Source organism: Saccostrea cucullata, unplaced genomic scaffold (genome assembly GCF_032062105.1).
Source record: "Saccostrea cucullata isolate Sc308-1 unplaced genomic scaffold, CSIRO_AGI_Scuc_v1 ctg4085, whole genome shotgun sequence".
NCBI classification, from domain to species: Eukaryota; Metazoa; Mollusca; class Bivalvia; order Ostreida; family Ostreidae; genus Saccostrea; species Saccostrea cuccullata.
Window position 1 is genome coordinate 23,650 of NW_026921411.1, and position 11,139 is coordinate 34,788.

Below are 11,139 nucleotides of genomic sequence, written 5' to 3' on the forward strand. Positions count from 1 at the left end.
CATAGTGTGGGGAATTATTTATGTTGTCCTACTTCATGCTGAGTTTAATTAAAATTGGTTCAAACCTGAAGGTTAAGTCTACAGACTACTGTAAATTAATAAACAGGTACTTGCTTGAATGTACATAAAGAGTATTTTTCAAGACAAAAACTCTTGTGAATTTAGGACTATTCTCAGGTAAGCTTGGACTTTCAGTAAGGTGTGGCTTTCTCTATGTTACATAAATAGCATCTGAAATTTACACAGCTTTCATTCACTGTTGAAATATACATGATATACATGGGATAGAAATTAGGGCAAATGCCAATTAGTGTATAGAATAACTAATAACATTGTCTTGTCCGGCAAAGAGGTGGGGCTTAAGGACAGATGATACAAACAAATTTTTTCTTTGAAAAAGATCTAATATCATGTCACAAGTTTAGAAATGTGGTTGGTTCTTGGAATTTTTTCTCCTAAGAACTGGAATATGAAAAAGACTTGGTAAATATTATTAATATTTCAATGAAAAAACAAATATATACAAATGACATTCAGTAAAAGTTTACAGGTGAAAACAAATTTCAGAATATGCTAACATAGTGCTAATAGTGTAATATGAACATAAGAAAAATATACCAAGCCAGGTGAATTTTATTAAGAAAAGCTAAATGGTAAAAATCAGCCTATGTGATATTGCTAATTTTTTGTAATTTTGATCTTTCTCTTAAAATTCACCTTGCTTGGTATATTTTTCTTAAGTTTATATTACACTTTTAGCGCCAAGATAACATATTTTGAATTTAAATTTGTTTTTACCTGTAAACCTATACTGAATGTGTTTTGTTTATATTTGTTTTTCTACTGAAATATTACTAATATTTTCCAAGTCTATTTCATTTTTCAGTTCTTCGGAGAAAAAATTCTAAGAACCATCATCTTTTCTGAACTGATGACATGATATTAAATCTTTTTCAAAGAAAAAATTTGTTTGTATCATCTGTCCTTAAGTCATCTCATTGTTGTCAACAGCAATTTCAAGTTCCTGATGTTATTATTTTCTTAATCAATGAAAATCTATTTGCTATTTGACAGACACTAATTACGTAGCAACGAGAATGCCACCCCTTACTGAAAGTCCATGTGCAAGCTTACCTGAGAGTTGTTCTAAACTGGAATAGAGAAAACACAAAATTTCGGGTATTTTTATGTACATTTCTTTATTGCATCCTATCATTATAAAATATTTTTAACTTTTTAAAAAACTCAACAAATTTCACATAATATACAGTATGTGTTTTCGATGAAAGTCACAGGCAATGAGTTGAAAATAAGAAAAAAAGAGAGTCATTATATTATATGTAAACCTGATTTGAAATCATTTTCTTTCTTGCAAAAATAAAGCCATTAACTAATACATATAAACAAAGTAGAATAGGAAGATTATACACACATGTGCATGTATGTATTGAAAGATCTAGAGAGAGAGGAACACTGAAATAGAATAAAAAAAAGGTTTTTTTTCCCAAAATGACAGAGGAAAAGTTTTAAAATTACATGTAATTCCATCTCAAGCAAAATATGACAGAAACTATAAAAAAAATCAGCACTTTTACTATTTCAAGAGTAAAATAAAGCAGATATATGAACTGTTAATTAATTATATTACATACATTAAAAAGGAGTATAAATTATTTACAAATTTTAAAATGTAGCATATTTAAAATAATATCTTTTTCTTGAAAAAAAATTTTAAAATAAATAATCAATTGTCAAAACAAAGTTATAAACTTGCAGTTATCAAATTTAATAGTCTTTCTGGAAAACAAATGTTTTAATTTTTAATAGATTATTTGACATTTATTATAATTTAGATTAGGGTTAGGTTAAGATGCCAAGATTATATAAAATTGTACATGTATATATTCTACAGTATTTTCAATAAAAACTTCCTTAAGGTCAAGATCTAGTAAATGAAACAGAAAGGTGCCTACAGATTTCTCAAAATTGAGAAACAAATTCTTCTAATGATCCTTCACAAATGTAGCTTGGTGAAATAAGATGCATTGGAACTTAATTTTTAGGTAGACTCAATGGAAATACATAATATTATTTCAAACTTCCATTTTCAATTAAAAAAGTTCTTGCATAAATATGGGAGTTTTTATTTTTTAATCTCTGATGAAGTAAATGTATCAGTATTGCCTACAGTCTCGCAGAAAAGGGTTTAAAATGACATTAACAGAACACTGGTGGTTACTTTTGACATATTCTTTAATTGAATTCCACCAAAAGACTTCATTTTCTTCATTATTCTAAATTCTATTAATGCCTTAAAGGACAGGGAAAATTAAGTTTAAATCAATTATGGTGGCATAATGGAGCTAGCTGTAAAAAGATGTCTCCTTATTTACTAGATCTTGACCTTATTGAAGCTATCGTCTAGCATAAAGCACTAAAATCAAAACTTAGCTATATGTTCTATAACATCTGCTAATTATTCTTAAACTCAGCTATACTTAAACCTGACTCCATTAAAATTCTTAAAGAAACACACCATTTCGGAATCAGCTTTGTAAAAAATCATTCCCAAAATATACATGTATCCTCTTAGGACAAACACAGAGCTTGAGCTCACATTAAAAAACACAATCTAAAATAATATCTGGTATACAAATACTGCCTCCACATTTGAGGCAGTTTCAATATTGCTCTATCTCTACTTTGAATTCTATTAACATAAAATCCAACTTTCCATACTCTTCTCCAAAAAATTTCTATTACATTTGAAATATACCTCCAACCTGTAATTTAAACTGCAGTAAAAATCAACCTTTCTTATGACAAAATTTAATTTTCTATATCTTATTAAAAACAGCACTGTGTACTAGTGGACCTTGAGAATCAGGCTTTGCTAAAAATAACTTCATCTCACTAGTTCAAGACTAGTATATTTCTTCATCTGAGACATATATGTATTTGCCATTGTAGACATGAACACTTTTTTAATATATCAAGCTGCCAATTCAATGCATAATAAGTTCTGAGTTGGAGTGATCAAACAAGACGAACAAAATATATTATAAAAATGTAATAAAAAGATGCAGAATATTAATGATACAAAAAGAACTTGCTCTTTGAATTTTTTTTTTTTTTGAGGGGGGATAAAATTTTATAAAAAATCAAAGAATCAAATTTCATGTCTTTTCTTAACTGTTTACACAATTTAAGAGTCATTCTATATAAAATATGTGTACTTTACAGTCTAACTAGAATTATATATATAACGTGTAGTTCACCTCCCATACTCAGCTGTAACTACAAGTGAGTATAAAAGCAGATCTAACAAATTTGAATTAGATTGTTATACATGGATCAGTGCATTATTTTGATTTTGTTTTGTTTTGATATGTTAAAAACACTCACAAGTACTAAATGGGTTAGTTAAAAACTTGTTTAAGACCCCTTGTATCCTCAAACTGCAAGTTACATATTTTTGCATACCCTGTATCAAAAAATAGCACATAGAAAGGAAATGAAGGATTTGGAACTCGTGAAATAGCACTTGTAGTAAATAAATGTCATGTTTTTATGCATATAATTACACTTCTGAATTGGGCAAAAAACAGTATCAAATTTCTGGCTAAAACACATACATGAACAGTATTCTGATTCAAAGAGTTAACAGAGAGAAAAAAATCATTAATCTCTTATCAAATTTCAAAAATCCAGTACCACATATAACACTTTTGATTCATTAATTAAAACAAGAAGTCTCTGTCGAGACTGTAGCTCTATTGGTTTGTACTTATCAAAAACCATTGCACTATTTTATGTATCTTTGTGTAGTCTACTTGTGTGCCAAATTATTTTGAAATCAGACCAAAACTGTAGAAGGAGTAGTGTTTTAGGAATTTCACAGAGAATTCTATTTTTAGTAACCATGGCAACACCGTTCATCGAAATCAAAAACCGATGCACTATTCTATGTATCTTACTGTAGTCTACTTGTGTGCCAAGTTATATTGAAATCAGACCAAAACTGTAGAAGGAGTAGCGTTTTAAAGGAATTTCACAGAAAATTCTATTTTTTGTAACCATGGCAACACCGTTCATCGAAATCAAAAACCGATGCACTGTTCTATGTATCTTAGTGTAGTCTACTTGTGTACCAAGTTATATTGAAATCAGACAAAAACTGTAGAAGGAGTAGCGTTTTTAAGGAATTTCACAGAAAATTCTATTTTTGTAACCATGGCAACACCGTTCATCGAAATCAAAAACCGATGCACTATTCTATGTATCTTAGTGTAGTCTACTTGTGTGCCAAGTTATATTGAAATCAGACCAAAACTGTAGAAGGAGTAGCGTTTTTAAGGAATTTCACAGAAAATTCTATTTTTAGTAACCATGGCAACACCGTTCATCGAAATCAAAAACCGTTGCACTATTCTATGTATCTTAGTGTAGTCTACTTGTGTGCCAAGTTATATTGAAATCAGACCAAAACTGTAGAAGGAGTAGCGTTTTAAAGGAATTTCATAGAAAATTCTATTTTTTGTAACCATGGCAACACCGTTCATCGAAATCAAAACCGATGCACTATTCTATGTATCTTAGTGTAGTCTACTTGTGTGCCAAGTTATATTGAAATCAGACAAAAACTTTAGATGGAGTAGCGTTTTTAAGGAATTTCACAGAAAATTCTATTTTTAGTAACCATGGCAACACCGTTCATCGAAATCAAAAACTGATGCACTATTCTATGTATGTTAATGTAGTCTACTTGTGTGCCAAGTAATATTGAAATCAGACTAAAATTGTAGGAGGAGTAGCGTTTTGAAAAATTGTTTACAGACAGACGGACGGACGCCGGACGCATTACTATCGCATAAGCTCTTCTGGTCTCTGACCAGTAGAGCTAAAAAATGATAATACCATACATACATGTACATCAAGACTTTGGTTAGAGTTAAAAAAATTTGTTAAATTAAAACAAAATTCATAAAATCGTCTTGTAGTGTTTAAAAGAATAGCACTTTTTCCAATACACTCATATAAAAGTCACTTATCCTCATATTATATATTGCACACACTGTCCTAAGTACATATAGTTATTCAAGCTAAAGTTGCCATTCTTGTCACACATAATACTTGTATAAACAATATTTACATCCATTGAAGATTTATCATGAAAACCTCTTTCATCAATCAACAAACACTACTTGGGATTTATTTTAAGTCATATGTACAGATTTCTTATCCTTTGTGCTTATCAATCTGTGAAACATTTCACTCACATTATATGATTATTTTATACAGATATAAATGTTTTTCTTTGTTTGTTAGAATGAGAATTAATGTTGCAGCTATTGAAGAAAAAATGCATATACCCAGGTATGTACAGTGTATTTTATCTGCAAGAATTACAAATATTAATTCCTGTACTAACAAACAAGGTAATCACATTTTTGTTTAATCTAAGTATATATACATATATTTTCTATTGGTAATATACATATTTACAATTTGAAACAGCACTTATTTTCAGAGACATTACACACTTAATGGAAAAATAATTGGTAGAAAATACTTCCTAAACCAAAAGAAAAGTTTGCATTAGAAATATTTACATTATCAAGTATATAACAGCATTTCTGATGTAAAAACAAAACAAAACATCATAAAGGTCAAAAATAAAACTCACTGTGATCAATATTCCTTATTTTACAGTTTAGTTCATGCCAATATTTCAAACCACGCACTGTGCCATATTGATTGAGGAATCAGGATACAGTCAAACTGGACAACTATGATTATACAAAACTAAACATCAACTCTTTACAGTGGTTTTATTCTTGTCCCCATAAAGTTATAATCATGCGCTATTCCTCCTTTTATAGTAAAGACCATAAAAAAATTTGTTCTCACTAAATTGGAAACATAATTTCAGATAAGGCTATGTGAAATGATTTTGTCAAAATTTTGTTCAGAAATGCTGTCTATTCAGAAAAAAACTTACTTTCACAGAAAACGTACTTTAAGCCAAAATGGGCTATATTAATTTCAACAATATGAGTGATATCCTTTGATATGCACCAGTCTCAAGTACTGTAAATGTTAGTTGGGGTCAAGTTTGTGACATTTCAATGAATATGATATACAACATAATATGTACAAATATACAAGACTAACAGTACAGGTAGCAGCTGCCAAAATCACAGATCTACAGGATGCATAGTTTCTATGCAAAGGACATTGTGACTGTATCTTCAATAGGCTCCCTACATATGGGACACTTTTTCTCTGGCAGACTGTCCACACAACCCTGACATGAGATCAGGTGATTACAGGGGGTGAAGGAAACACGGATCTCTTCTACCCAACAGATCTTACACTTGGACCTGTGAGACTGGGCCATCAGTCGACGAATCTCTTCCTCCATCTCCCGCACCCTCCTTTGTAAGTCCCCTTCAGGAAGCTGCTGATTTCTCTCCTCTAACTTTCTTACCCTCTGTCTCTCCTGATCTAGGAGTCTGTCCTTCTGTTGACTGACTAGTCTTTCCTGATGTAAGGCTTGATCCCTCTGTTGTAAGGCCTGATCCCTCTGCTGTAAGGCCTGATCCCTCAGTAAGATGATCCTCTCCTTCTGTTGCAGCCTCTCTCTGAGTGAGGTGACCTTCTGTCGGGATTCCCTCACTTCCTGTGTGGTCTCCTCCACCACCCTCAGTGTCTCCTCCATCTCATGACGAGTCTCCTCCATCTCATGACGAGTCTCCTCCATCTCATGACGAGTCTCCTCCATCTCATGACGAGTCTCCTCCATTTCTCTCTTTGTGTCTACCACCTCCTTCTCCAGTTGAACTACAATTATTGCAGAAAATTTTTAAAACCATTCTTAATATGTTACCTTTGGGTCAAGACCTCATCCTTAAATGTTTATTAGACAGTCCATTCCTTATTCATTTACTTTTATATTTAATGTTTATTATTGTGTAATCATGTAAAAAAAACTATTTATAACATATCAAATAAGAACTAACAAAATGTTTTTTTATGTAAATGCATTACATCTTTAAAACGCATACAAAACTATTACCGGTACTATCATTTTTTTACCCTGGTAATTTACATCTGTGGAAAAAAGAAAATAATGCAATGAAGGATCAAACCATTCTTTACCTATACCTTTCTTGTTGTGGTGGATTTCAACAAACTCCTCAGGAGAGGGGAGGAAACCTAAATAATAGAAATTATATTCTCAGTAAGATTTACATATTTTAATGATTTTTGGATGAAATAAAATAACTTGTATACAAATCCTACCAATAACTTGTGATCATATTTTTACTATGGTTTATGCTTTAAATTCCAATTGTCTTATCATATTTCAAGGGGGACAACTTTTTGTCTTTGTGGTAACAATAAAAATAGCCATTGGCTGTTTTGCAATTTTCAGGTCTGGGACAATCACACTTACTGTTGTTCTCTAACCACTCCCCCAATACTCTCTCAAAGTCCTCAAAGGAATATCCGTTCTCATCTACCACAATGTGTCGGAGTTCCTCATATGTGTAATCCTGGGGAAGCCCAGAGTCATCCAGCCGTGACCTCTCTCTACCCATACTCCTGATATGGTCCACTGCATTTGTCAACTTCTCACCACTTTTTTGGGCAGTTATCCCTAAAAATTCAAGTCCAATTGTTGAGAAATTATTAGTGTAAATTCAATTTTCTAGACACCAAGCAAACTTTGAAGATGATAGAAAGCATAAATCATAATATTAAAGCAGTTTTCCACTGTGTTTTCTCTTAAAATGTAAATGCAGTTCTGAGGAGGTGGCACTCTTTGTTATTTAGAGTAAGATACCTTTTGTTATAATACTACTATATGATACTGTAGATTCCTAATTAAATGTGTGAAATTAATTATGGCATTATTTCGTGAGAATCACCACCCGTGAAATAAAATTTTATTTTTATTGTGCTGAAATATACGTAAAATCTCTTGATCAACTGTCCATTTGCCGCAAATTATGATTCTGACGTTGAAGAGCCAATTCGCGATAATAAGTACTCGAGAAAAAAATAAGGAATCTACAGTACATAAATTTATTTCAGAAGCAAGTGCCTGTGATAGAATTCTATAAATGAACCTCTTGAAAAATACAAATTTTCTCTTCTTATCCATGTATATTGAACAAACTTGCAGTTCAAAGAATCTTTTCGCAGTGAATGTCATACTTACCTCCCTTGAGTGTATTGAGGTACTGTATGGCCGTGACCAGCTCGTCCTGAGTTACCTCCCCCTCATCATACAGTTCCCTGAAGGCCTGCACATAACCCTCTGTCAGCTCCCTCTCAATATTCACCTCAGATTGAGGCTCTGAGGAGCAGGAGGAGGACAGGGAGAGGAGGTACCGGGGTATCCCCACCCCACAGCAGGAGGAGGCATTGCTCGTCTGATCCCTTTGTGTTACTGGGGACCCACCCACTGACTTGTCAGAGACTGGTACTTTTGGGGTCCCCACACATTTGTCCGAGACATTATTTGCCTTTGATTTACTCTGCAGCCAAAATGAGAGAAGAACAATGATGGCTGCAACTGCAATTCTACAGTTTTCAATGTTGATGGCAAAATTTTTCATGGAGTTGCTGTACATAATAGCCAATGCTGCTATGACCAGACAGATGTACACATCTTGTCTGATGTTCCTATTCCTCCATCGAGGGAGATAACTCTGGATCAGCCTCAGCAGGGACATCTCCAGGAAGCTGTGATTCTAGTCGATCAGAATCACGGCCAGGGAGGCAGACATGAAGGCGGACTCAGCGAGTATGGGGAAGACTGAGCTCAGGTGACTCAGGTCAGAGGTAATCTGGAAATAGAGACAGGCAGTTAGTTTTTATTGATGTTTTGGACATACATTCATATAAATGATCACAAAAGCTATTATACATGTAAGTTATAATTTTTATGTAAATGAAAAACATAGCAAATTATTCAAAGCATAACTTTATGCTTTAACTTTAATTTTACCGAGAAAATTAAATTTAAGAAATCTAATTAAATAGATGCATATTTAATCAATAATGACAGATATGCACTTTCGACCTAAATACTGTATGACTGGAAATTTTAGCGAGACGCAAATTTAGCGATTTGTCCTGAAAATTTGGTTATATATTTATAGCAATGTGTAATTTTAGCGATTTTAAATGCTCACTCAAGAAACTATTATAATTAAAATGCAATTAATTTTCAGCCATATTCGATTTTAGCAATTTCAACATCCTCGCTAATAATGCCAAAATACTAAACTCTCACTAAAAATTCTGCATGTACGGTAGGCCAAATCAAAAGCTCGGGAAAAATTTGTGATATATTTTCCTCAGTGTAAGCGGTACTTTTTCAAACAGCATAAAGGAATATTCTGAACTTTAAATCAATTGATTGATGAAGGATCAATACATAAAATTCTTACTCTGATTAACAAAGTGAATTGGTAAAGAAATTTAACCACAGAAGATAACTAAGCATTATTTCTACCCTGAACTAAATATTCTATAATGAACAATTTCTGAAATAAATGTTTCTGTATGCTTCTTCATTACATAAAGTGTATTTCTGTCTATTATAGAGCATACATGTACAGTGTTGTGACCCTGATAATGTTTTATAGTGATGTGGGGCCTATTAATGCTTGATACATGTACAATTAACAGTTCGAAATTCCTCGGATACAAATTTTCTGACATCGAGTTTTGTTCTCGGTAAATGTAAATACATAAATACCATACACTTTTCATATTCTTTTTTTAAAATACACCATATTATAAAAGATAAGAAATACATTATCTTGTCGTTTTTAACAATAACACGGTTAAAACTGAAGTGAAAGGGGGGGGGGGCGATATTGTGAGGTTTCAAGGGGTTCGTTTCAAGAACAGTATTGCACCTTGAACTTATATGATTGCAGAGTTGGTATAAATGTTTATAATTTCTTACCTTTGTTGATGAAGCAATTCCCTCGTAAAACACTTAACTTACTCAAAAATTAGAGAAATTTCCTTCGAGATAGCCTAAATATAAACAAAAAAGATGGCGGAATTCTGTTCCGAATGTAATTTTCAAGGAAAAAGCCCGAGAAAAAAATCCGCGAAATACGAAAACTGTCAAAACAATGACACGTGTTTTTGTTATTTCAAATGCGGCTTTATATAAGGTTTTTGTTTGTGTTACACGTCATAAAAGGATTCTGAACTTTAAAAAAAGAGAGACAAATGAAAAAAAAAAAAAAATAAGAGGCCCATGGGCCACATCGCTCACCTGAAAAGCTTTGACCATCTTGTTCTTTACCAGATTTCCCCCCTTGTTATGTATACATATTGTGACCCCTCCCTACCCCACTGATCACAATTTAGACAATTTGAAATCTACACTACCCCAGGATGCTTCCACATATTAAGTTTCAGATTTTCTGGCCCATTGGTTCTTGAGAAAAAGATTTTCAAAGATTTTTCCTATATATTTCTATGTAAAAATTTGATTCCCAATAGTGGCCCCGCCCTATCCCCAGGGGTCATGATTTGAACAATTTAGAATCTACGTTACCCCAGATGCTTCCACATAATTAAGTTTCAGTTTTTCTGGCCCAGTGAATCTTGAGAAGAAGATTTTCAAAGATTTTTCCTATACATTTCTATGTAAATAAAACTTTGATTCCCCATTGTGGCCCCGCCCTACCTCCGGGGGTCATGATTTGAACAATTTAGAATCTACTCTACCCCAGGATGCTTCCAAATAAGTTTCAGCTTTTCTGGCCCAGTGGTTCTTGAGAATAAGATTTTTAAAGATTTTTCCTGTATATTTCTATGTAAAATTTTGATTCCCCATTGTGGCCCCGCCCTATCCCCAGGCGTCATGATTTGACCAATTCAGAATCTACACTACCCAAGGATGCTTCCACATAAGTTTCAGCTTTTCTGGCCCAGTGGTTCTTGAGAAGAAGATTTTTTAATGACCCCACCCTATTTTTGTCTATTCTTGATTATCTCCCCTTTTGAGGAGACTTGGCCTTTCATTTTGACAATTTAAATTCCCCCTTACCCAAGAATGCTTTGTACCAAGTTTGGTCAAAATTGGCCCAGTGGTTCTTG

At 32.8% G+C, this 11,139-nt stretch overlaps 1 protein-coding gene across 1 annotated transcript; it reads right to left on the reverse strand.

Moving 5' to 3' along the window:
* Window positions 1-5,553: 5,553 nt before the first annotated feature.
* On the reverse strand, window positions 5,554-10,089 carry LOC134259887 (golgin subfamily A member 6-like protein 25). Its single transcript, XM_062742486.1, has 5 exons — window positions 9,989-10,089; window positions 8,228-8,858; window positions 7,460-7,663; window positions 7,162-7,218; window positions 5,554-6,843 (listed from the first exon to the last, which is right to left on the reverse strand). The coding sequence occupies exons 2-5, from the start codon at window positions 8,742-8,744 to the stop codon at window positions 6,224-6,226; spliced, it is 1,398 nt and encodes a 465-aa protein (XP_062598470.1). The 5' UTR covers window positions 8,745-8,858; window positions 9,989-10,089; the 3' UTR covers window positions 5,554-6,223.
* Window positions 10,090-11,139: the final 1,050 nt, after the last annotated feature.

Coding starts and splice junctions, on each gene's coding strand:
- LOC134259887 (XM_062742486.1), bottom strand. CDS start 8,744: ATGTCCCTGCTGAGGCTGATCCAGAGTTATCTCCCTCGATGGAGGAAT. Junction 7,664..8,227: donor CCTCAATACACTCAAGGGAG/GTAAGTATGACA, acceptor TTGAATTTTTAG/GGATAACTGCCCAAAAAAGT. Junction 7,219..7,459: donor GGAGTGGTTAGAGAACAACA/GTAAGTGTGATT, acceptor TCTATTATTTAG/GTTTCCTCCCCTCTCCTGAG.